A 26,424-nucleotide genomic window follows, 5' to 3' on the forward strand; every position below is an offset into this window, starting at 1 on the left:
CCCAGGGTGCTTGCTTCTGCCTTCTACACCAGGGGAAGAAGACACAGTGAGAGGTGGCTGCCGGCAAGCAGGGAGGGCTGTATGACACGAGCATCTCGAGTTCACACTTCCAGACCTAGAATCACTGTTCAGGACCCCTTGGTGGTGTTTTCTTACACCAGCTTGAGCTGGCTAATACAAGTAGTATGCAGATACTATTCCAGGTCCTCTGTCCTCCACACAGCTGACCACTGCTTCTTCCTTCCCACAAACGCTATCCAGGACCTTCCTTCCGTGGCTGCTATTAGTAGCACTGCAATGGGGCTTTCTGTGCAGACCACTTTCCGTTTATGAATGCGTATGTCCCTAAGAATTACTGCTGGGTGAGAGGACAAACAATAGGCCAGCTGCATTTGGAGGTGATGTCAATCATGTCCACAAACTTGCCCTAATTTCCCGGAATCTGGGGTATCCAGTAATCAGTTCTAATCAGTAATGCTAGGCATGATGCTGCTCACCAGGGGGTAGAATCCAAGCTCCTTCCCAAAGTGACATGGGCCAGGAGCTAAGGAGGGGCACAGTCCGGTGCCAAGTCATGACTTTGGCATCATGAAGAGGGCTGAGAAGCATAGACTGCAGGACAGGGTTGCTGGTTCAACAGTCAGCACTGACAGAACCACCCTGAGGACAGGCATCACCACACCAGTGCAGGGACAGCATGAGCAATGGAGAATCACTGGGTTCTCTTGTTCTCAGCCCCAGAGCCTAGATATAAAGTGACAACCACGTACCCGGACCTCAGGACAGAGAGTGTGGCTTTAGAGATAATCCACATTTTGACAGCAGAGATAGGTCCCACCCCAGTAACAGCTCCTAGTCTGACTTTATCCTTCCAGCCTGAGAACATGGTGCTTTAACACAGCTCTCTTCCACACACAGTGAGAAAGCTGTGGATCCTGACTCTGCCTTAGGGAGAGATTGTCAGAGCTCCTACACCCAAGTCTAGCTGCATGTTCCTGACAGACAGCAAGACCTGGGTTTCCACTCACCTGAGCCATTCTTCTGAGTTGCATCTCCAATGTGCAACCCTGAAGGATGAGGCAGTATCACCTCCCTGCCCAAGAGCAGACTGTCCACCATTCTCCATGGAAGTAGTGATGTCCTACCTGGCAAGGCTGGGTTCGAATTAACAATACTCTTGACTTAACCATAGGAATGACTGTGAATTAACCCACACTGTCTGAATCTGAAACCTCCCCCAAAGGCTCACATTTTGGACATTTGTTCCTGGGATGGTGGAATTATTTTAGGAGGCTCTGGAACCTTTAGGAGTTGGAAGCAGTAGGTTACAAAAGGCAGGAGCTTGGAGCCCATCCCTGGTTCCAAAGCCTTTGCTGTCTCCTGGTCCACATGATATGACAGTACTCTACAGTATGGCCCTGCTGCCATGCCCTCCTTACAATGGTGGACTGAACCACTCTGAGACTGTGAGCCAGGTCCTCCTTGCCAGGATGGACTGCACCCTGTGAGACCATGATGTATGCCCTTCCTGGAATGATGGACTGTATCCTCTGACATCATGATCCAGGACCTCCCTGCCACAATGGACTGTTCCTTCTGACACCTTGAGCCAGGGATACCTGCTGAAATGGACCATACCCTCTGAGACTCTGGGTCAAAATAAACCTTTCCTTTCTTATGATGTGTCACACGGTTTTGCCAAAACAACACAAAAGTAACTAATAAAACCCCAATCTGATAGGTATGCAGCTCATATTAAAAATATACAAAGCTGGGGAGATGGATCTATTGATAAAGTCTGAAGAGCCAAGTTCTATCCCAAGAATCATGTAAAAAGCCAAGTACCAAGGGGTGTACATGTAATCTTAGTATACTTGGAAAAGTTCCAGATCAAAGAGAGACCCTCCCTTAAATAAAAAGTGGAAGTCACCTGAGGACCAACACCTGAGACTATCCTCTGGCCTGCACTGGAAATGCACATAACATGTGTCCCTACACACATAAACACACATACACACAGGCTTAGAAATGAAAACATACTGTGATTTTATATATATATATATGTGTGTGTGTGTGTGTGTGTGTGTGTGTGTGTGTGTGTGTGTGTATTATGTGCAAATGAAACTCATTATGATATGTGCCGACTACAATAATGAAAAGAGTGGAAAATGGAAGCTGCCCCGCACCCCAGCATCTTCTGTGCAGTTCCGAAGAAAACAGCCAAACTGATAACACACAATGGTTAGCACGGTCACATGGGGACTTCGCAGCAGGTTGTACACTGATTAACATCCTTGTGTTTGTGATTCTCTTGTTCTTTCACAGATAATTAGGGCAGCACACACACAAAAGCTGGGCCACACTGGTGCTGAGGGTAGAGTCTGACCTTGCGTATCCCAGCAGGCAACATAGGAAGGAAATTATACTCAAGTACAAAAATCGATGGATCCAGGACAACACTGAACCAACTATTTAGGGGAATTAAGATGCTGCTGAGGTTGAGGCAATAGCAAAACTTTTCACGTTAATCATAGATAACACAGCAGCTGAGCAGGGCAAGAGCTGGCTCTGTTTGCTTCTCTGACCTCCCTGTAGCCCAGGGCACAACTTTAATGTACAACTCAACAAGACAGTTAATGAGTTTCGCCCCACTTCTCTTAGCTCATGCTTTCAGTCTGCAGAGGCCTTTGTGGACCCTGCTCAGCACTCAAGTACCCACAAATCCTCTTGGGCACACGTTCCCTACCATACACAGATACACTTCCCTTTATCAGAGTTACTAAAATTAAAACTGGCACAGATCAGCAAGAACAAAGGACAAACTCAGGAGAAGCATGAAGCTGGGGTCCTGGCCTGTGTCTGCACTGGTTCCCTGTTGACAAGCTAGCTCCCCATATGGACAGTTATGGAAACCCCACTGTACCATCAGATGGGTTCTCAAGCCTTGCTCACCAGCTCCACAGGGCTCCAAACAGGATTGTACTTGCAGAGAAGGACACTGGCCAGGGAAAACTGCACAAGGCCCAGAGGTAAGCCCCCACACTCCTCTGAGGACAAGGCAGCTGCACATCCTGGGTGCCCCGTGACAATCTCTGATGTTAAATGGTTATCCCAAATGCCCAACATGAATCTGTAGTCATCTTGTCTCCACAAACAACTCTGTGAGACTTCACCAAATGTCATGAATGAATAGTAGGCTCAGAGGGGTGGGGCCAAAGGTTCTGTTTGTGACCAGAAGGAAACAGTCATGCCCACACTGGGCCTCAGGAGAGCTGAGCAGAGGCTTAGCACTTATATGCATGCACACAGTGAAATGTCACCCCCGTGCCTGCTTTATTATTCACAGATGGTTTTCCAATATAAACTCTGATACAGGGTATTTGTTTGGACTCACGATGTAGGTCCCTTGAGACTTTGAAGAATGCAGTTTTGCTTCCCGTCACAGAATAGAAAGACCTCCCTCAAGTTCTCCGACCATTTCATTCTCAAAGATCAGGTTGATGAGTCACCTCCCCACGGCAGGAGAGGAAAATGGATTCAGGAAGTACCTTGAAAGGATCTATTATCTAGGGCCTAAGAAGGAAGGCCTGAGAGAGAGAGAGAGCTGCCCCTTCCCCAGCCCCCTGTCTGTCTGTCTGTCTCCTCCATCACTTCCGTCTCACTTAAAAAACAAAGAAAGCAATAGGTACAAGGGCAACTTGACTTATAAAGATAGGGGTGGGAGGTGGTTGAAGAAACACAACAATTGTTTCAAAGCCAGGACTGTTGTCTGGGATGGTAACCACGGCTTTTAACAAGCCAAGAGCTCCTCCCTAAAGCACCAAACAGGAGGGGTGCCAGACATGCCCATGTCCTATCCAGTCTGCTCTTCCTGTGCAACCAAGTGTGAATGTACTGCATCAGCAGCTGAGCATTGCTCATTATGGAAAAGTCAGCGTGCTAGGTTTGCTCAGCCCTAACCTGGCGGGAGTCAGGTACTTCCGTAACACACAACACTGCCTGAACAGCACACGTGCGTCCAGGTGCTAGGGGCACTCTCACGTGTTGACTTCTAGTTTCTTTACCTCTTCAAATGATACCCATGCAAGCCCACAGACAGAGGCTGCTCTGGGAAGAGGTGTCCCGGGTACAAGATGAAGATGTACCCAATAGGAACTGTGCATAGTTGTGCCGCACTCGTCATTGAAGAGGAAGAGAACACTGAAGCTGCAAAAATAACCCTGTGGTGGGCGCTCTCATGTGACTGGTTAACTGAGCGACTCCCCCATGAGATGGGTAACTAGATGAGCAAGGCTGGAGAAACCAGGCCTGTGAATGCCCAGGCTGTAAGGAGAGAGCTCCAGAGAGCATGCATGCTCCACAGAGAGGACTCCAGGTCCACGTGTGCTCCATGGACAGAGGACTCTGGCTTTGGATGCTTATATTTAATTGTCTATTTGATATGACCTAAAATCACCTGCAAAGATGTGGAACCGTCTAGATCAGGTTGTTCTGTAGGCATCTCTGTGGAGGATTGTCATGATTGTTATGGGAACTGTTATGGGAAACCCTAGACCACAAGCGGGTGGCATTTTTCCCTGTGTTGAGACTGGATAACAGAGAAAATGAACTGAGCCCTGGAAAGCATGCCTGCTTTCCTTCTCTTTCTGTCCTTGTCTGTCCTGCTGCCTTGATTTCCCTGCAGTGTGGAAGAGCTTTGGGCCAGTGGCTCCACACTGTGTCCTCTACGGTTCTACAAATCACTAACCAACAGACTTAACACCCACCACACTGGATGTCAATTTAATATAAAACTCTTGCCTAGTTTTTAGTCACTTAAAAGTGTGAAATGCTTAGTTGGACAAAACCAGACTAAAACCGTCCCTAGGTCCCAGAGAGTAAGGAAGGACAGAATGCACAGCTTGCATGCTGCAGGCCTGGCCAAAGGCTGGGACCCAGAAGTGCAACCATGTCTAGGTTTTGTTTACTAGAGCACCGTTCTTCAGGCCACTTGCAAACACAAGCAATCACTGCAAAGCCCCCTGCTGCGCCTTATGAATAAACAATACAGATGCCCTCCCTAGTCCATGCATATTGTTTCCCTGGGAACAAACCCAAAACATTTCCCATGGATACTGAAAAATGAAGTCAGGATTCTCCCTGCTTCCTCAATAATTGGCCAGAAACCTGTACTAGGTGACTCCTGTCAAGGCCATTTCATGCTGCCCTAGAAAGCTCCCCACTTTGGGGCCAAGAGTGAGAACAGCAACCCAATAAATGGAGAGAAGATCTCAAGCTCTTATTCTAAGCAAATAAGGAGGTCAGAAAAAAAACAACAGCACAACAAAGCATGAAACTCATTGTTTCCAAGCAAGTGTGTTGGTGAAAACATAACCAGGCAGACATCTTCCTAATCAGAACCAGCCAAGAAAATTGCGGTAGAGGGCCCATTCCCAACAGAGTCACTCAGACACAGCACTGGGAAAGGGAATCCTGAGCTGAGGCTGGAGGAGGACTGCACAAGTCTTCCTGTTATGAAAACAGGACACAGGTGCTGAGTGGCTGTGTCTTCTAATTCGAAGAACAGGCCTTGGTGTAGGGCTGGTGTCTTCCCCTCCCCGGACACGGGAGTGACTCATTGCTCACTCACTGTTTAGGGTATAAGATTTCAGAGGCCCCTGGTTCTCTGGTATTCTGTGACAAGGCAGCTTTCCAGCTCTGGTGTGTGTGCTGGCCAGCTCAATTCTGTCCCTCACACCTCTCAATGTTCAAAGCCCTCCCACAATCTGCTTCTGGACCTGGAAAATAACACTAAGACCAAGGCTTCTTACCATGGGCTGTGATGGGCATTCCATCAGAGGGTACAGCCCAAGACTCGACAAGACAACGGACACTCTCAGTCGAGCAAGGAAGAGGTTGGGGACGTCTTACAGCCTCAGAAGGGCTCCTCAGCGGACACCTAGACCTCAGCATTCACACAGAGGCACATGGAGCGAAACCTACATGCAGAAACACTCAGATGCAAAGGAGCACACACACAGGCATACACAGTGTACACACAAAGAAACACACAGATGCCGGACACAGCAAAACCCATACACTCACAGAGAAGGCATGGTGAAGGAAAGACACAGGACACAGGAAGCACGGATTTTTCTTTACTAAATACTTAAAAAAATTACAGATGTGCAGGGAAGAAGAGTTTGCATGCCTTACGAATTACAGGCCCCACGGTTATCAAGTTTTCCTAATTAAGGTACTTTTTAAACCTGATATCAATGGCCTGGCTTGTGTAATAAGAGCAAGCTCTCCTTCCCTTCTCTCCTGTCCCTCCTTCCTTTTTCAATCAAGCAATAGCCAGGAATTCACGTGCCCACTGGCTCCTCTCAGGAAGCTCCCCAGCTGGCTGCTCTTCTGGGGTCCCACCCTCCCCTCCCAGCAGCACTTTCTCGCTCTCTTACAGGCCCCTCTTGACTCTACTGACACAACGTGGTCTTCGGTTCTTGCCACAGGCTGCCACTTCCTTTTTCAAAAGTTTCTTTAGTTTTTTGTTTGTTTGTTTGTTTGTTTGTTTTTAATTAGCATACAAAGTAACAGGTTTCGTTATGGCATTTTTAAAATCTGTTTTCATTGGTCCTTTCCCCATCCCCTGCCCCCTTCCTCCCCTCCAACCCTGCCCTCCTTCTGCTCAGGGGAGACCTATTTCCACTCTATTAAGGAACTGACTCTACAAAGCCCATCAGGTTTTTTGGGGCAAATTTGTCTTATTCACAGGATACTGACTTAATCTCAGTCTCATCTAAATACCTTCACAGAAGCAGTCAGAATATATGACCACATGTTTGGGAGCTGTGGCCTAGCTGTACTGACACATGAAACCGCCCCCCCCACTCTCCATATTGGACAGATAGGCTGGCAGTGAGATGAAGGGTACCCTCCCTCTTACACAGTTGACATGGTAGATGTACCAAAAACATTGTTATCTAAACAACTGAGCGGGTTAACCAAGATTGTTCTGCATAGAGACCAGAACACTCTGGGTGCAGCCAAGCAGATAGATGAATCATGTTATCCCACTGGGCAGCCATCCAGGATCAGTCAGCTGCCTAGCCAGCAGAAGGCCACAGGCCAGCATGAAGAGCTGACCCCAGGCCTCCTGACCCCAACTGATCTTTGCTGCTTTCCTAAGGCTCAGTCAGGCTGACTGTGGAGGAAGTAGTAGTAAAACAGAATCCACAAACACGTATACCAAGTAGAAATGCTTAAGAGATTCTGTGTACCAGAGAGGCTATCTGCACCCCCAGCACTCTGGGAGCTCTAAATGGAATGGACCCTTGTAAAGAGAGCCAAAGCAACTCTTAGCCAAAGAAGTCCCTCTGAAGGGTATGAGGACTTCCTCATATCCCTTCCTGGGGCTCCCTTGTCGCCCCAACTCACCCTCTACCACCCCACACCAGTGCCAATCAGTGTCCAGGTGCAGAACTGCCCTTCCCTGAGCACCCGAGAAGCACAACAGTACCACCTTGGTGTGGGAGGAACTCTCTTTCCTCCAGATGCTGGCCAGGGATAACCCTGGGAGCTGGGGAAATAATCATGGTCTGTTGGGAACCCGATGAACCTGGACACAGAACTCGGGGAGTCTCAGCAAACAAGTGTTCTCAAAGGCTGAGCACAGGAGGGGAGAGGCCTTCCACTAGGCTCTTTCTGTAGCTAGCTCTTCTATAATGAGGTGGCTGGGTATCAGCCCTGTACTTAAACCAGGGGGTGGGTAGTAACTAGGTAACACTGCTGCATCTTCCAGTACTACTTGATATGCCTTATGACTTGAGCCCTTCCCCTAAAGCAAGTGCCTGACCACAGAGCATGCACACACCAGCACCTGACACACAAAGGCTCTCTTTTTGAGTCACTAAGGGATGGTGAGCTGATGAATGTGTTGGCAGATGAACTGGTAGATAGGTGGGTGGGTAAATGGATAGAGAAATGTGTGGATGGGTAGGTAAATGGGTAAATAGATGGAATGATGAGTGTGCAGGTGGCTAGAAGGATATGTGGGTAAAGGAGGCTGGATGAGTGGGTGGATGGACAGATGGGTAAGTGGATGGACAGATGGGTAGGTGGATGGATAGGTGGGTAGGTGGATGGACAGATGGGTAGGTGGATGGATAGATGGGTAAGTGGGACAAGTGGATGGGTAGGTGGATGAGTGGATAAAGGGGTAATATGACATTGCTTTTAGAGAAGTGTATAATGAAAAACAACACATACGAGAAAACAAATGTTCAAGGTTAATCAACTTGTTGCCATGCCAATACAAACATCCCACACATTTGAAAAAGAAACAATGGTGACCATCAATCTACTTTAATTGCTATTTTTAAAAGTTAAAAGTGCAGCTACTCTGGTTACAGAGCTTCAGAAACATTTGTTTCACTCCAGGAAGCAACGGACCTAATCTTACTCCCTAAAGGAAGGCCAGCGATGACTAGGAAGAGGAGGGCCATGACTTTAATGACAAGGACTTCCGACACACTGCAGTGCTTGTTTTCCACTGGAGAAACAATACTGTCTCTCACATTATACCCAAAAGGCACTGTTTCTTTCCTATGACATGTTTTGTTTTGTTTGAGATAGGATCTAGGGTAGCTCAGGTTGGTCTTGAACTTTCGACATAACCATGAATAAGCTTGACTGTCAGATCCCACTGAGTTCTGGGAACATTGCACCATGCCAGTTTATACAGCACGGCTGGGGACTGAACTCAGGACTTGGTGCATTTAAGGTAGGTACTTTTCCAACTGTGCTACAATCTCAATCCTCCTACATTTCTACGTGAATGAAAAAAAAATCTTCCTGAGTGTTGGTGGCCTTATTTTTCCCCTTAAGAAACAGACAATATTAGCTTGAGCTCAAATCATTGCTAAACCAAAATTTCCCATCTCTACTGACAGCCTTCTTCACAGGAAGTCTGCATTTCCACTTTTGTTGTCCTCTCTTCTTAATGAGTAACATTAGGTCTGTAGTGTCTTAGAAAAGGTAAGCTGTTTCTGAAATTAAAGAAGTGGTTTTGAGGACAGCACCCACAATCTCAGGGTATTTCCATGTCCCACCCTCAAAAGGAAAAAATTAGACGTTTCTTAAACATCTTTTTTGGCCCATTAGAAAAGCCCATGGAAGCATGCATGGAAAACTTTACTCACGCAATTTCCTATTTGCATTAAAATCTCTCTGTGTCCACTAAAGTCAACATGTGAAATAGAGAGGATCGGGTCCAGCAAGCTCACAGCCTGCTCACCAACAGAACTGCCAGCACACCTTGGCCAGCACACTTTGATGGGGTCTTCCTGAGCCTATAACCTTGTGAGCCTGGTCTTCACCTCTCACCAGATCCAGCCCTACCCCATAACATGAGGGCTCCAGGGAGGGGGTCTCCTGCCCCCTGCCAGACCACTACATGGTTAACACCAAGTCACCTAGCTCACCTCTACACCCCACACTTCCTACACTGCACCTCCACCCTGTGTGTTCTCTGTAAGAGTAGGGAAACTGAACAACTTTGAGATGGTTGTATCCTCAAAGGCTGACATATGGTCTCCCCTCAGAAACCATTAAGCATCCTACTACTACTTTGCATAGAGCTGTCCTGCCCTCAGCTAGTATAGATTGGGGCACAGATTCCCAGGGTGTTCCCACAAGCATTCAGGCCTGTTGGGACTGCTGGGAGTAATTGTAAGGAGGGCAACCTGCTGGACCAAGGTGGCCTCCTTGCTCCAGTCCTTATGTTATCAACAGGGTCCCTTCTAAAGGCCTGTTTAGTACCACAGCTTTGGTGGTTCTGTACTCTGTGTTGTTGATTTTGCTATTACAACATCCCAGCTGAGCATGATGCTGGTATGTGCCCTGGTCTCTAAACAGGCAGCTGTGGTGGGCCTTGTAGACACACAGTGTATCAGATCAAGACAGGTTGATTCCATTCAGGAATAGGTTGGCGGGCTATTAGCCACCAGTTCATTGTTAATAGATGAATTATATGCTCACACTAGGCATTTTCAAGCTGAAACACACAAAACCAGTGTTATCCGTGGATCTGTTAGTGTGGCCAGTGACCGAAGAAACTTCACCCTGTGTTTTACAGGATTACAGAACCACACCCTAAAAATAACCCAGACAGATACTCACAGAAATTGCACCGTGTATTTTAGAAGTATTGTTTACATTTGCTAAAAAGTGAAAGCAAAGCAACAGTCTGTAATAAGAATTTGGTTAAATAAACTTGGCAACTTCATAGAAATCAATACAGTGTTCATTAACAATGACAAGGCAGGACTGAGGGTGTGGTAAAGTGGTGCAGCTTGAGGTCCTGGATTCAATTCCCAATGTATGCACACAAATTCGCATGTATGTATGTGTGTGTGCACATGTGTATTAGCTACTTCCCTACTGCTGTGATAAAACACTCTGTCCAAAACAACCCAGTTGGGTTTATGGTTCCATAGGGTTAGAGTCTATGATGGAGGAGGAAGGCATGGTAGCAGGCAGCTGGAGCAGCAGCTGAGTGCTCACATCTTGATCCACAAGCAGGAGCCAGAGAGCATCCTGGAAATAGCATGAGACCTTTGAGCCTTGAAACTTGCTCCGAGTGGCACACCTCCAACAAAGCTATACCTCCTAATCCTTCCTAAGCAACTGTGGACCAAGTATTCAAACATATGAGCCAAGGGAGCCATTCTCATTCAAACTACAACTATCTATCTGTCTGTCTGTCTGTCTGTCTATTTTATCATCCACCTATCATCTATCTATCCACCTATCATCCATCTGTCTATCTATCTATTCACCTATCATCCATCTATCTATCTATCTATCTATCTATCTATCTATCTATCATCTATTATCCACCTATCATCTATCTATCTATCTATCTATCTATCTATCTATCTATCTATCTACCTATCTATCTATCATGTCTCTACCTATAAACAATGACTTTCAATTACCCAGTAAACACATGATCAAAACAAGTTTGTGGGACCGGGGAGATGGCTCACTGGGTGAAGCACTTGTCATACAAGCATGAGGACCTGAGTTTGAATATGCAGCAGCAGGCATAGCATTGGACATCATTAACTTCAGCAGCACTGGGAGACAGAGGGAGATGGATCCCTAGAGCTCACTGGTCAGTCAGTCTAGCCAACCGGTAAGCTCAAGGTTCAGTGAGAGACCCTGTTGGACACCTTGCACAGCCTTGGGGCAGGGGGAAGGGGCTTGGACCTGTCTCTACTAAATGTACCTCCCCATGGGAGGCCTTACCTTCTTGTAGGAGGGGATGGGGGATGGGTTGGGAGGGGGAGGCTGAGGGGATGGGAGGAGGGAAGAGGGGGATCTTTGGTATGTAAAATGAATAAAACAATTTTTTTAAATAAAAAAGATATAAGGAAAGCAATCAAGAAAGACACTTCACATCATTCTCTGGCCTCCATGCACACACCCAGATAACATACAACACACACACACACACACACACACACACACACACACACACACACACACAAAGTATGGTACTTGGCCAAATGCTAAAGCATACAAGTACATTACAGAACAGGACAGGTATCATGTCCTAATTTTTGAAAACAGACATGACAGGCATGTCAACATTGATATGTCTAGGCATACACATAGACATTTGTATAAATGTACATCTGATCTAATGACAGAAAGTAAGCTATCTGTTTTTGTTTTATCTGTATTTAAAGTATTTTTAATACAAATGTATATTGTTTGCAAAAAAAATTTTAATAACCTGTAAAAGAAAAACAAAATGGTCAATCAGTGGGTGAGGGGACAGATTTCATAACTCCTAGCACAACTTGTGAAGATGGCTGCTCAGGGAAGGCTAATCTAACATGTTTGTTTATTGAACCTAACTCCTCCCAGAGATGACGGTTCAGAGACCCCTAAGGGAGTCATCAAGGGGTGAATTTCTGAAGATCTTCAAGTTTGTATGCAGCATGCAGCGTTAGAGCTATAGGAGGTAAACAGGAAGGGCCAAGTATCCTCCAGCCAGAGGACAGGAACCTGAGCTGCAGCCTCACATCCTTGGCACACAGTGGACAAAGATGCATGGTCACAGCAGAAGCCAAACTTGTTCAGAAATGCAACTGACCCCTGGTCCCCAGAAGCTATTGGTCTGATCCTCAGGATGAAGGATTTCCTGTATTTCTCTCTTCTAGTCCTTCACCACATCACCCATCATTTTAACAATTACCTGAAGCAGTCAGGATAGGAACCCACTGGTCTCATCCCTTGGAGAACTCCCATTTATGCAAATGGCTGGGCAGTCATCCTATTGTAAGGGCACAGGTGAGGACCAACACTGAGGCCAAAGCACAGATAACCCTATGTCACTCGGGAACAGGCCACTGTGAACCCCCAAGCAGTACATGAGGAGAGGGTCTTAAGACTACCTTGTTCTATGGTAGTATTTCCTACTCTCCTTTTAGGGGTGAGGGTAAAAGTTACCCTAAGTCACAGTACATGGAAACATAGGGACACATACAGCAGGACATCTGGTGAACCTCTCTGAAAAGAGGCCAAAGTTCAGAACCCTTCCACCTAGCCCCCTGTCAAGAAGTACACGGAACAGAAAATCTATCAGTGAAAGGAAACCTAGAGACACCACAGCTGAGAAGATGAGCTGCTCGAAGCCACTTCTTTATAGGTACATTCTTGATCCAGTCCTGGACCCCAAAGTAGGGTGAAACACATGACCAGAATTCACCAATGCAGTGTGAGCACCAGTGCGGCATCACTTCAGGAAGCTTAGCGCCACCCCCCCCCCCCCCACCCCACTCTGCTTCCATCACAGCCTCAAGGCCATGGAAGAGAGACAAGCTCAAGACAGACAGAGGACAGATCCTTGGGTCTACACCCAACATGATGCAACCGAAGGAGGCAGGTAGTAAAGACTATTTGGTTTATATAAACACTCTGTTTGTATAAATACCTACTCCATTCAGTCTATCTGTACAGATACCTACTCCATTCTGCTTTTGTGGTTAGCAGGCAGCCACAGACAAAATGTGAGCCCCCGTCCTGGCTTGTCCCAACAACACCTCATCTTTAACAGGCAGGCTACTCACAGCTGTTGCTGGTAACCCCTGGCTTTAAGCAGAACTTCCAGCAGAAAGCTGTCCAGCCAAGAATGTCTGTGTGGGAATTCACATGGTGCAATACACCAGGACCCTGCCACTGCTTGTCAGAGCAGTTCACGCTAAATGGCCCAAAGACAAATGGGAAACATTTTTCTCAAGACTCTGAACTTGTGAAAGTTAACTCAGCATTTTATTTATTCTGAGCACTACTCCTTTTTACCACATCTTTCTGAAAAAGAATTTAAACAAGGCAAAAAAAAATTTTTTTTAAGGCAAGTAGGGCTGTTCATTCTCAAGTAAGATGGAGTAACAGGTGAGACTTTTTCATTATAAAGAACCCCAAATAATGTATAGGCAACCATTTTCATGGTATTGTACCTCAGTCAAAACGAGAGATGAACCTGGAGAGATGGGAAACAAATGGGGTGAGCATGCAGCTGGTCCAGCACACTGTCTGAGAGAGAAGATAACACCAGGAGTCAGGAGATCCTGGGGCAGCCAAAACTCTCAGGAGAGATGCCAGAAACACCAGAATACCCCAGGAGGAGAGAAAGAAGACTGCAGCAAGCTGCAGAGTGTGCAGCGGAGCTTGACAGCTCACATCCACCCACATGGGCAGAAGCACCCCCATGGCTCAAAGGCAGCACTCAGACTGGACCAAGGTGAAGAGTGCCCATCTGCGTCCATCACACGGCAAAGGAGCCACGGGGCTCTGGTTTGGTGTTTAAGAGTCTCGCCCTGAAAGGTTAATAATAAGTGGTCTAAAAGGGAGCCTCCAGTCCTGCCTCACCAATCTTAATAGTAAGACTTGAGGTTGGGGGAACAGGGCACTCAACTTCTTGACTTCCTGTGACTTCTCTAAATCAGCAGAACAAAGCTGGGGTTGACTACAGTCCTCAAAAAAAAGTGAAGTTCAAGACGTCTAGGATCTATTAAAAAAAAAAAAAAACATACCATGGTGCTGGAGAGAATGATGAATGGAAATGCAAGGTCCTACAAGAAATGCACTTTGAACATAAACACACATAAAATTTTAAAGTGAGATAGAAACACCTATAACCTGAAGTGTCTTAGTTAAGGTTTCTATTACTGTGCCAACAGGAATACCATGACCAAAAGCAACTTGGAATAAAGGGTGTATATTGCCCCTTTCAATGCTCAGGTCACACTCCATCACTAAGGAAAGTCAGGGCAGGAACTGAGGCAGGAGCCATGGAGGAATCCTGTTTACTTGCTTGTTCCTCATGGCTTCCTCAGCCTGCTTTCTCATACCATTCAGAGCTATCAGCCCAGGGATGGCACTGCCCACAGGGAGCGGGCCTTCCCACATCAATCATAGATCAAGAAAAATGCCCCAGGGGCCAATCTGATGCAGGTATTCTCTCAAATGAGATTCCCAAATGGTGGTAACGTAAAACTAGCCAAGACAGAAAGCTAGCTAAGCATAAGCCTGCCTGCCATCCAGCAATCAACATCTTCTCTGGTTCCTGGTGCACCTCGTCTGAGATAAAGCTGTGTGGAATGGCAAGGAGGCCTGTCTTCCAACCCTGACTAGAGTTTCTGCCGTGACTTTCCTCAGCGATGGCCTGCGACCTGTAATTGTAAGCAGAATAAACCGCTTCTCCCTCAAAGCTGCTTTTGATCGGAGCTATTGGTCATGGGACCAGAAATGAAACTAGAACACCAAGTGATAAAGAAACGGGTAGGAGATGGTGCGAGGCTCCTGTTTTTCAAAACAAAAACACCAGGACAAAGAAAGCATAAAGTACTGAAATTACCAACTTTGGAAGATGCTAAGTCATCACGAGTTGTCACTTCAAGCAACAAGCATTCCCACACACTGTCAGAGCGCTGCTGTGTCAGGTGCTTATGGTAGGTATCTGGCTTTCAGAGTCTGGTAAAGAAACAGACCCACTCCGATCCCAAAGACTCCTGGCTCACCGAGACAGAATTGCCACAGAAGAGTCAGCAGTGACTTCAATAAGTATGTCTCCTGTAGGCTCCAGTATTTGAATTCTTTCTGGTCCATAGAACTGTTTGGGGAGGTCTAGGAGGTGTGGCCTTGCAGGAAGTGTGTCGCTGAGTGACATACTCTAAGAGTTAAAATCCCTGCTTACGTCCAGTTTGCTCCCCTTGCTTTATGTTTGAGGTTAAGGATGCGAGCCCCCAGCTTCCTGCTTCTACTACTGTGCCTTCCTGCTATGACAGATTCTCATCCCTCTGGATCTGGGGGCCCAAATAAACTCTTCTGTAAATTGTTCTGGTTATGGTGTTTTACCACAGCAACAGAACAGGAACTAATACAGAGTCCCAGCTACTTAAGCACCACATTAAAGTTAAACTGCTCTTAATCTGAATTCATTAAAGCAATGACATTTTAAATATATAATTTTCTTCTGCACCTCAAAGCCCACAAAGCTGTAATTGTGAAAACAAGTGGTTGTCCTGGATATTGTGAAATTCAAGAGGTTTCCCCAAATGGCACTAAAGGCCAGAGGCCTGCAGATGCCTCTTTACTTCCTTAACTTCCTGATTCCTAAGAAATCTCCAGCTCCAGGCCTGGGGTCCTGACCCTCCTAACTCCATAATAGCCTTAGCTGACTTTATCATTTGAATCTGTTTTCATTTCTCCTTATTGCCCAGTACAAAGGAAAAAGGCCAGTTTCTCCAACAGGATGGGCAAAAGCTCATATTCCATCAATGGGAATAAGCACACTAATGATGACTCTTCAACTCTCATGGTTTTACAGTCATAAAGAGATACACTTTGGGCCCATGTGTTAATGGTGTGCCTCTGATCTGTGTAGGAAGCACCTCTTGTCCAGCCTGCACCCAAAACTTCAGATAAAACCCCCTGGACTCCTCTTCAGCTTCTGGTTCCCATTGTGGGGAACACAGACTGCAGACATAGAGTGAGTGAAAGCAATCTGATCACAAACAAGCTGACCCAGGAAGGCTCTCCCCACAAACCCTGCACCAAACTCAAGCATTCTCCTCCCAAGCTCATTGAAGGGAACCTGATACTCTGTTACCACCAACTGAGTCTATTAACATAGGCGAAAGCCAAAAGTAGCACAGGAGGAGAAAACTGAAGGAAGGTGGCTTCATTAAGAGCCAAGCTTCCATCATAGCTGCCTGGTCCAAGTTGGGCACCACTTATTATGATCAATCCACATGAGTCTATTAAATGGGTAATAGAATTTATTAAGATATAAATTGAGGAAATACATTCATGATTACAGAACGGAGTACACAGCAAAAGTCATCCTCTGATCTGACAGGGAGCAAATCCACCTGGCAAGCAGGAGCAGGGAGAAGCACATGTGACCCTTCTCCAACCCCTCATAAGAGGTCACATACAAGGGCAGGAAGTACCGCCTCCTTTGGGTCATATAGTCCAAGGTCACGGGCGGAGCAAATACCACTACAAAGGTCCCAGGTATATGGATTATCTTTATATCATTTCTTTGACGTTAAAACACACTGAAGAGCAGAGATAGAAAGACTAAAGAACAGTGGAACCACTATGATTTCCCTCACAGGAGGAAAGATATCCACAGACACACAAGAACAAGCATTCAGAGAACAAAATAGTGATGTCCCAGCAGAATAAAGCCTCAAAGATCACCCCAAGGGTGTCAATGCATGCCATATAGACACAGGTCCTACCGAGCCCTGGATGGACACTGAGGGTTCTCCTCTTTGGCCAGCACCCCAAGAACCCAGAATGAATACAGCAGCCTCCCAGATCTTGGCTGAATTGTGAGCAATGGGACAAAACAGTGAGTTCATGCATCTGAGCATCCCTCAGCCCTGAGGCCAGGAACATGAGTTCTCATGTTATGACCACTTTGTAGATAGTATATCCTAGTAAACCAGAGCCAAAGGTGTCCCCAGAGGACATGGTCAGGAGCCAGGGAACTTCCTGTGAACTTAACACACTACTGGCAATGCCGGGAATGGAGAGTCTGGTGAACATCACCACCCCAGGCCCTCCTTCTCTTCCAGTCTTCAGGCAAGGAAGATTGTGCTTCCTGTGGGAAGGTGACTGATTCTACAGGGACAGCTGTAGGAAGCTGCTCTCTCCTTAGTGCCTCATTTGGATGTTGTGCTGGTAAATGACAAGCTGTGAGCAGCTATGACTGATGGGACAAGCATGTTGAACAATTGAATCTATCTCCATACCCATGGGTCCAAGAGATGTCAGCATTTGGGAATTTTACCCATGCAGTCAAGCCAAGCGTATCCACTCTACCAGAGCTCTGCAGCCTCCTCTATCCCACACAGGCACACCTGGACATTGTCCTGGTCTCCGTCAAGAATGCCGATATCCCACAAGGTTGACGACAGGGATTGGATCTTTATTAAAGTGGCTAGTCTAGAATCTATCACAAGTCCAAACATAGACAAGGCAATCAGAAAACTAAGAATGAGCACCAGGTCTCTGGCAGACTGACAGAGGCCCGGGAGGCCAGGCTGTGACTGCTCTGGGGCCTCTGCATGGTACCCAAAGCTGTCCCAAACTCATAGCCTCAATCATTCCTGTACTGGGGCTTCTGACACACCACCAGTCTGTAACAACTCCCTGGCACTGGAGTGGCCTGGAATGCCCAGTGGATGTTAAGTTTTTCGGCTCAACTCCCATGACCTCAGCAGCAAAGACTTCAGGAGACAATAAAGGATGTGAAAGGAGCAGGGTGTGAGGTGAGAAGCCCAGTACCTACAGGACCCAGAAGGCCAGGGTGCAGAGGCACAGAGGAAGGAACAGCTTTATGGGGTGCTTTACTCAGTACACTATGCAAGAACCAGGCAGGCATTTCTACCAGCCTTCCAAGCCAGACTGAGACAGACACTTCCTAAAGAGGCTCAGGGCACTGAGCACAGAGAGGTGCAGGGTACCCATGACATCTTCCACCTTGAACTTTCAGGTGCCAGGAAGCAAAGCCAGTCTCAACCTGTACCAAAGGTGGCCTGGGAACTTTCTGAAGCCCCAAACAATCGGGCATTCTCTGAAACACTGGGGAAGGAAGGAACCTGAAGGTTCAGTCTTTGAAGAAGATGGGGGGGGGGGGACTTTTAGGCCGCAAGCGGTGTGACAATGGGATGGTCCCACTGACTCTGGCGGTGGGGTTCTGTAAGTTCCTATCTTTTGTGTCCGATTTCTACATAACCAACTGTTCTTGTTTCATTCCTCAGCATTGTCGCTCTAACTCTAGGCCTCACATACTAAGGCAAGCTTTCTACCACTGAGCTATCCCTTTGCCTCCAATGTAGAAAACTATAAAGTATCAGCATGTACGTGAGAGCAGGGAGTGGGCAGAGAAGCTGAAAGAAGGCAATGCTTTTGTGTGTGACTATCCCATCGGGCCATCCCACCCATACCAGCCTGAACCCAGACACAGACACAGAATGGGGCTAACTTACCATATGTTCTGTCAGGCACTTGCCTGGAAGAATCAGTGGTACCTTGTTAAAAAATCTTTCAGGAAACTTCAGACATAAAAGTACAAGGTTTGAATTTCTGAAACACACCTTCTGGGGAAATCTTCCAAACACTGTCTCCAGTGTTTCTCTGGACACCTCTCACACCCTCTGCTACATTTAAATTGTTTTAAATTAATTTTCTAAGTTTATTCCTATAACGGGGAGGGGGGTGCATGTGGCATGCATATGGAAGTCAGAAGACAACTTGCAAGAGTCAGTTCTCTCTTTCCATCATGTGGGTCCTGAGAATTGAACTCAGATCTTTAACCACTGAGCTCTGCCCCCCAGCTACATTGTGTGTGTGTGTGTGTGTGTGTGTGTGTGTGTGTGTGTGTGTGTGTGATGTGTAGCATGGTAGTATGCAAAGCAGAGTGGAGGGCTCCAATTCTGTACTGCAGCACTCATCTTAAAACACTGTTGCAAAAAGCAATTAAAGATTTGGGAACACACAGTCTGAGTATCTGACTTTGCCCAGATGTTAAAAATGGCTTCAGGGTCCAAGTTGTGGCCATTGACTCACTACAGAAACTCCCTACATTTGGAGACACTCCACTCTGGCCCATTTTAAAAGTTTAATGCTTTACAGCATGATGATGTCTGTCCTCTCAGATACAGCCTTGGCTGACCATCCGCACCCTCTGGAATGGAAAGCCTTATTTAGCTCTTCAGAGGACTCTACTAGGCGCTCCCACCCCAGCCTGGCCCTGCTGCCCGCACAATCTCCGCCAGAGGAAGTAGGACACCCATGCACTTTTAGAAGTGAGAACACTGACCGCCCACTCCTTGAATAGTTCCCTCAGATTTTTATAACTTTCACAGGCTCCTCGGGAGATGCCAAAGTCCTCCAGCCCAGCCACAAAAAGTGAAAACTCTTTTTGGAATGCAGAAGTGCAGCTGCAGGGCCCTGAATTACAGTTGGCCCCTGAAACGCATGCCTGCCTTCACCAGAACCAAATCTCAGAGCACACAGAGGCCTGCAGCCAACTCTGGCTCCTCTCCCCGAGACGAGACTGGGATTCCTTCTGATCTGGAGGCTTGTGGAGAGGCAAAAGTGCACAATTCCAGGTGAAAGTCAAGTGTCCAGGAAGTGGGGAACCTTTGGGAAACAGACCAGCTGAGAGTAGAAACAGCAAGAGGGGTCCCCCGGGCTGCCCAGAACTTGGTCACCCGCACAGGGGTGGGCCCTCCATAGCACCTTGGATGTCAGGCTCCCTCCAGGCAGAGAAAAAGCCCCCTACAAATGCTGCGCCCAACAGGGTCCCCAGGACACCCAGCTAACTTGAAGGCTCTAGCACAGAAGCTGATGAGAGCAGACACTTGGTGCTGGTGGCACCGCGGGACGCAGAATTTGCGAGAGAGGTTTCCTTGGCACAGGGTGGTGTGGTGTGGGCCTCGCTCCAGAAGGCAGAGGAAGGGGGGCAGGTAGACTGGTGGAGGAAGAGGTCAGAGGAGGGGCGACCCACCCCCCAGGCCTGCGATTCAGGAGAAGAGGGAGAGTCAAGGAGAGGGAAAGAGAAGGGGGGAAGGGAAGGAGAGGGAGTGGGTTGAGTGAAAGTTGAGAAGACACCGGAGGGGAGGCCAGTCGGGGAGGGCGCACGAGACGCACGGGGCTTTCCCTGGCGACTCCCTACCACTTCCCGGGCCAGCGGGAGATTCTGAGTTTGAACAAAGGCGGCTCCCAAGGCCGCACGCTCAGAGCTCAGGTCCGCCCCTGGCGTCCCAGCCAGGACGGACAAAGGCCCAGCACGCCCAGGACGGACTCCGGGACTCCCCACTTCGCCAAACCAATATCCCCGGTTCCCCAGGCTACTCACACCCCTCGATCCCCCTGAATCACATGTCCCGCGGACCCCAGCACCCCCCGGGCCGCACTCACAGGATGGAGGTCTGCGGCGCCACCGCAGGCACGGCCTCCAGCAACAGATGCATGCAGCGCACCGTGGTACGGAAGCACAGGCAGCGGCTCGGACAGCCTGCCCCTGGCTTGGAGGCGACCACCGCCATAGCCCCCCAGGCCAAGCATAGCACGAGCGCCTGCAGGCAGCGGCGCACGGAGCGCACGGCCATGGTAGACGGCGCGGACAGACGCTGGCACGCGTGGACCGCAGCGGAGGCCTCGGCGGGCGCGTCCACCGCCGGCTCCCAACTGAGCCCTCAGGTCCCGGGCCCACGTCCCAGCTGTGCGCGGGGGGCGGGGGGCGCCAGCTGTGCACATGCGCGTGGCTCCGCCCCTCTCGGCCTCGCAGAAGGCGGGGGCTGGGCAAGCACCACCAGGGCCTTGGTGTAGGATCCCCCGCGACCCTTCACGGGAGGTGCAGCCGGGCCTCCCTGCACAGCGTGTCCAATGCGCACAGACTCCACTGTGGGGGTACCAGGAAGAGCAGAGGCGAGGGTTGGGACCGGGTTTGGATCTCTGATTCTACTTTTAAAACTGTAGTGCCGCAACTAAGGCACCCCACATCCCTTAACCATACTTTCTGCCTGTATGCAAGGGTTTTGTGGCTGGTGATGCCTTATTTTGAACACTTAAAAGTGTTGGGTGTTCTAGGAAGTGAGCTTTCACACTCCTTTTCCTCAGCTTCCCCCCCACCCCCCGCAGCTCCCACACAAAGCACCTATCCCTGATTTAAATTTTCCTCATTCCTATTGGAGAAACCGACGGCCAGCCCCGTGGCGCACAGCTTGTTGGAAGCCGTGCGGCAGAATTAGAAGTTCCCCGGGGAGGGTTCCCGAGGCCTCCAACACTGACTACCTGTGAGGAGCCCTGGCCCACCTGCTGCTTTCCTTTGTAGGAAAGATGGAGAACACCTGTGGCCAGATTGCTTTTACATGGACAGCATAAAAGGGAAGCCCTGAGATTAACGTGAGTGTGTGCTAAGAAAGACCGAATGCTGACAGTTTATACATATGCTTCCTTGATTCTCCCTGGGGTTCCAGTCTCTCCATTCTTCAGACCAGGAGGTCCAGGCTAGGCAATACAACCAAAGGAAGAGAGTTCTTAGGTATCAGATTTGGAAGTGGAGTCCAGGTGTGACAGTTGATCTTGATTCTCAACTGGAATGAACAGAGCGCTTAGGAGACTCTGTAAGACTCTGGTTGTGTCTAAGGGAAATTTACAAAAGAGTTGCCTAAAAAGAGAAGACCCACTAGGAACCAGAGTGACACCCATAGGCTGGCAGTGTAATAGGACAGATGGGAAGAAAGAAATCGGCCTGCCCAGGTATCCTCTGTGGTTTCTGGCTACTTGAAGGGAGCTGCCCAGCTCTGGACAGACAGACTGAAATCTCTGAAACTGAGTCAACACAGATCTTTCTCCCTGGAGTTGTTTTGCCTCGGTGTTTTGTCTCTTTGATGGAAAACCAACTCACCAGATATGCCTTGACCGGCAAACTACGGTCCTCCCACTGTGACCAGGCAGATAGTCTCTCTGATGGGAGGGGTGTTTCTGGGGGTCCCGCATCAGGGTACTGCTGAGGGATGGGGTCACACTCAGGCACGGTCACAAGGCTTCAGCTGCACTGCTGGCAGGCTGTACCACAGAGGAACTGGAGCCTCCTCCAGTTCCTAATCACTGGGACCTCTCCATGGCTGGCACACTTCCAACCAGATGGAGCTTGTATTCCAGGGGGAGAAGAGGATTAAGGCCTTCCTGCTAAGCCTGGAGCATGCCTTCACTTTCCAGGACTTCTGCCACACTCCCTTGAGTAGAATGACAGAACGGAGTGATCCGACCACAAAGCCTCCTGTGAGGCTGCCCACCCCAGGAGACCTTCACTCTACCATGAGCTCCTGCAGAACCAGAGCTAAGTTTCCACGAGGGCAGAATTTCCAGGTATATATTGTAGTGGAGATGAGCAAGGACAAGATGAGACAGACTAGCCTGTATACTGTGACAGAGACCAGACTTACCTCCTGCAGTTAGTACAAGTCAAGGGCCTGATAGACCCCAGCACCGGCAGCCTTGCCTTCAACAGCAACTGCAAGTTCAGGGTCCCTAGGCCACTCATGTCTCCTTACTTGTTAAAAATTTAGTCAAGTGTATGATACCAGAAACCAAAAATATCTTTCTCCCCCAAAATTGCATTTTCCCACTTAACACTTATCTCCCCCCCATACACACACTATGATTTTCTTTTTTTTGTTTGTTTGTTTGTTTTGTTTTGTTTTGTTTTGTTTTTTGAGACAGGGTTTCTCTGTGTAGCTTTGTGCCTTTCCTGGATCTTGCTCTCTAGACCAGGCTGGCCTCAAACTCACAAAGATCCGCCTGCCTCTGCCTCCCAAGTGCTGGGATTAAAGGCATGCGCCACCACCGCCCGGCACACACTATGATTTTCTATAGGCAACAACCTGGAAATGGTCCTTACTATAGGCAGTCTCATCTCATATTTAAGTTCTTACCAGGCATATCGGTCCTTTTTTTTTTCAGCATCACTCAAATGCAGTGGCCCCACTCCTCACATCCTAAACACCCCCCAACCTGTAGCACCCACAGCGTGAGCCACATTTCCAGGTGCTTGCTCTTTCTTTTCAGTACAGCTGCTGTTTAAGCCATCTGTTATGTTTGGTCTTATGTATCCATTTGACTGGATAAAAGCATCCTATGACTTTTTAAGAATAGATATTCCCCTGGAGAGGTACTCTGTAGATGTGGCCAAAATTGACCAGTGGACTTTGATAAGGGAGATCTCACTAATATATTTGATCTGACTAAATCATCTGAGATCTTGGGAATAAAAACTGAGTTTTCCCAGAGAAGAAATTCTGCTACAAGAGCCTGGAGAGACAGTTTGGTCGGGAAAGTACCTGTTGGACAAGCCGAAGTATCCAAGTTTGGCCCTCAAACATCCATGTATAAAAGCCTGGTATAATGGCAGAGGTCTATGATACTAGCATGTAGGCTTTGGTTAGAGTAAAGGGAGACAGGTGGCTCTCTGGAACTTGCTGGCCAGCTAGTCTAGCCAGCCTAACTCTGTCTCAAAAAATTAAGATAAAGAATGATAAAGACCAGACATCAACCTTTAGCCTCCACATGTGTACACAAGTACGAGAAATACACTCAAACATATATTGTACACACTAACCATTTTTTAAAAACAGCTCCGCCCATCCATCCATCCATCTAGTGGCGCCTGTCCTTTCCAGTCTTTCTCACCCCACTTCTAGCCACTTACCCACTCAATTTACCCACTCAATTCACCCATCTACCTACCTATCCATCCACCCATTTTTCAGTTCACTCACCCATTTTTCCTTCCATTCATCACTGATCCATCCATACCACTCATCTTCCTATCCACTTATCCAACCATTTAGCCATCGGTCTGTCTGTCCATCCATCCACCCATCCATCCACCCATCCATCCATCCGTCCATCCATCCCCCTGCTGTTTCTGTGTCCCAGAGGATGCCTGATAGGCATAGCAGTCATCTGTACAGCTCTAAACAATGAAATATGGTGGGAACTAAGTGCCAGGACCGTGACTAAGGACTGAAAGAATGTGTGTTTTCCCAATGAAGTTCTTACACTGAGCCAAATGTCCTTCTCATGCTCTGTGTTCATCAGCGCCTTCATGTGCCCCCTAGAGGCTCTTGGAAGACTCACACCTCCATATGACCTCTGGATGAGTTTTCTGACCCAGGCGAATTCCCATTTCCCTCTTATAAGCTCTTTCCAAGTCCTTCCATCAGCCCTACACCCTGTTTCTTGTTCCACAGCAAACATTTAATTATACTCAGGCAAAGAGAAATGCTCGGTGATGGAGTGTTCGAATACTTCCACCCAGTGATGGTACGGACTGAGACAATGTGAACAGTGGCTGTTCCCCTGCCTGCTCCCTCCCAGCTATTCCTGGCTCATGCCATCCATTTATCTTGTGATCCCCCAACCATATTCATACAGGTATTTCTGGTTTTGGAGCCTCATGAAAACCTCTGAGGCAAATGTTGTCTTCAGAGAGCTTGGGTCAAAGCCTGGGCCCTGGCAGCCCTAACAGGATAGACTCAACCATGGGTCTTCAATATGCCAATTAAATAGATGAGAATTTATTAAATGTAGCCACACTGAGAAAAGGAAAAAAAAATAAGTAGGCCCAGTTAACCTACCCCTACACACACACACGCACAGAGTCCATCTTCAAGGTCCTGATGAGAGGTTTAGGCTTAAATGGAGGGCCAGAGGAAATATATAACCAAGTGGTCCTAGTCAAGGTGTGGTCTGTCTCAGCTCTGGCTTCTCTTGCAAATTGACAAGTGGTCAGAACTGTGTGAGATCTCTTACCTGGCTCCCTCTTCCCCCTGCTGGCAGGCATCAGGGCTTCAGCCTTTCTCTCTCTCAGTTTGAGATTCCTGGGAAATTCCAGATCCTGGAGATCATTGTTTCAATAGTCTCAGAGCCAAAGGGAGGGGCACACAACCCTCTCTGGATTATCATCCTCCACATTTGTTCCCTTTTGTGAATGAGAAGGGGGTGCTTAGAGCACCCCAAGTCCCTGCTGCACTGCTCTAGTCTTTCACCTAACTTCCCCTTGAGATGCAGACCACACCTCCACTTTCCAGCCTCAGCATGGCCTCAAGATCCTTTCTTTTGCTCTACCAAGCTAAGCCTGGGCTCACAGGGAGGCAGCCTTATCGCCACAGCTTCCAATGCTGAGACCCCCTCAACCTTCTTTCCTCTGAGTTTCAGTTCCTCCATCTGTAAAGCAAGGTCAGCTGCTACCCACAGCCAGTGAGGATTGGGTGGGCGAGTGTGAGGTGCCTGTCTAGTTCATCCTCGGTCAGTGTGGGCTGTGTGAGTAAGGCAATGAGCCACGGACATATTCTCCCTGGGAGCTTTCTGGTGTAGGCTGGACCTTGGTGTGGGAATACTTAAGAATCCTCAGTAAGTCAGCCCCACCCCACCTACTGCCCTGACCCTTCCACCTGACTCCCAGGCAAAATTAACCACTATACTCACATACAGCCTACTGGGGAAGCAGGGGTCACCTTAGGTGCCCATAGCTGAGAGGCTAGAGGTGAGAACCCTCCAACGAACCACAGACAAAATAATTCTAACATCAGAAATGTTCCTTCCCATAGTCCTGAGCCAGAAGGAAGGCTGGTTCTCTCTGGAGACTCCCCCAGGGAAGATCTACCTTCTATCCACTCCTAGATCCTTGTCTGCACATGGACACACATTCTCCTTGGTAAAGATAGTGAGGCCTTCAGGCTGCCCTCCAGGCCCAGCAGGAAGTGAGATACGACAGGAGGTCTAGACCAGGAAAGTTCCAGAGTCCCCACTGTCAGCAGAGGCAGGGAGTACTCAAGCCCTCCACTCCATAACCCGATGCCAGGGGTCATATTTAACCTGATCCTGACCAGACTTATCTATGATGGAGCCCAACAGGGGTGTACCCATCTGGTGGATGTTCTGCTACTACCCAGTCCTGGCTCCAGGAAACAAGGAAGGGGAGGGGATACTGGATGGCACTAAACAGCAGTCAGTTGATCATGGGCTTTGGTGATTTGCCATATCAGGTTAGTCCCATATACAGGATGGGCAAGGCAGGGAAGAAATTGGAACCAGAAGGGAAGTGACTGCAGTCAGCAAAGAGTCCTTTCAACTTCCTAGGAAGTGAGCCATCAGTCCCACCCAGCCCCTGGGAAACAACACAGTCCTAGAGATGAGCAGATTTAGCTGGCTGCTGGTCTTAGTGTGTGCCTATCTTCCCAGATACCCAGGAGGCTAAAGCAGGAAGGTTGCTTGAAACTAGGAGTTCGAGGCTAGCTACACAGTACAGTAGGGCCTGGTTTTCAAATGAAACAAAGTACCACT

General features: G+C 48.2%; 1 protein-coding gene across 3 annotated transcripts in view; it reads right to left on the reverse strand.

Annotated features, from left to right (window-relative positions):
* Pxdn (peroxidasin) overlaps positions 1–20,939 on the reverse strand; it is a 77,562-nt gene extending 56,623 nt beyond the window's left edge. For all 3 annotated transcript variants that reach the window (XR_008220042.1, XM_052745737.1, XM_052745736.1), the window contains exon 1: positions 20,491–20,939. Coding sequence is in view for 2 of the 3 variants with exons in the window: in XM_052745737.1 (XP_052601697.1) it covers positions 20,491–20,681 (191 nt within the window). In the remaining variant the exon portion in view is untranslated. The remainder of the gene's footprint in view (positions 1–20,490) is intronic.
* Between the last annotated feature and the right edge of the window lie 5,485 nt (positions 20,940–26,424).

The sequence above is a fragment of the Peromyscus californicus genome, unplaced genomic scaffold (genome assembly GCF_007827085.1).
Source record: "Peromyscus californicus insignis strain IS unplaced genomic scaffold, ASM782708v3 Scaffold_1__1_contigs__length_55948999, whole genome shotgun sequence".
Lineage (NCBI taxonomy): Eukaryota > Metazoa > Chordata > Mammalia > Rodentia > Cricetidae > Peromyscus > Peromyscus californicus.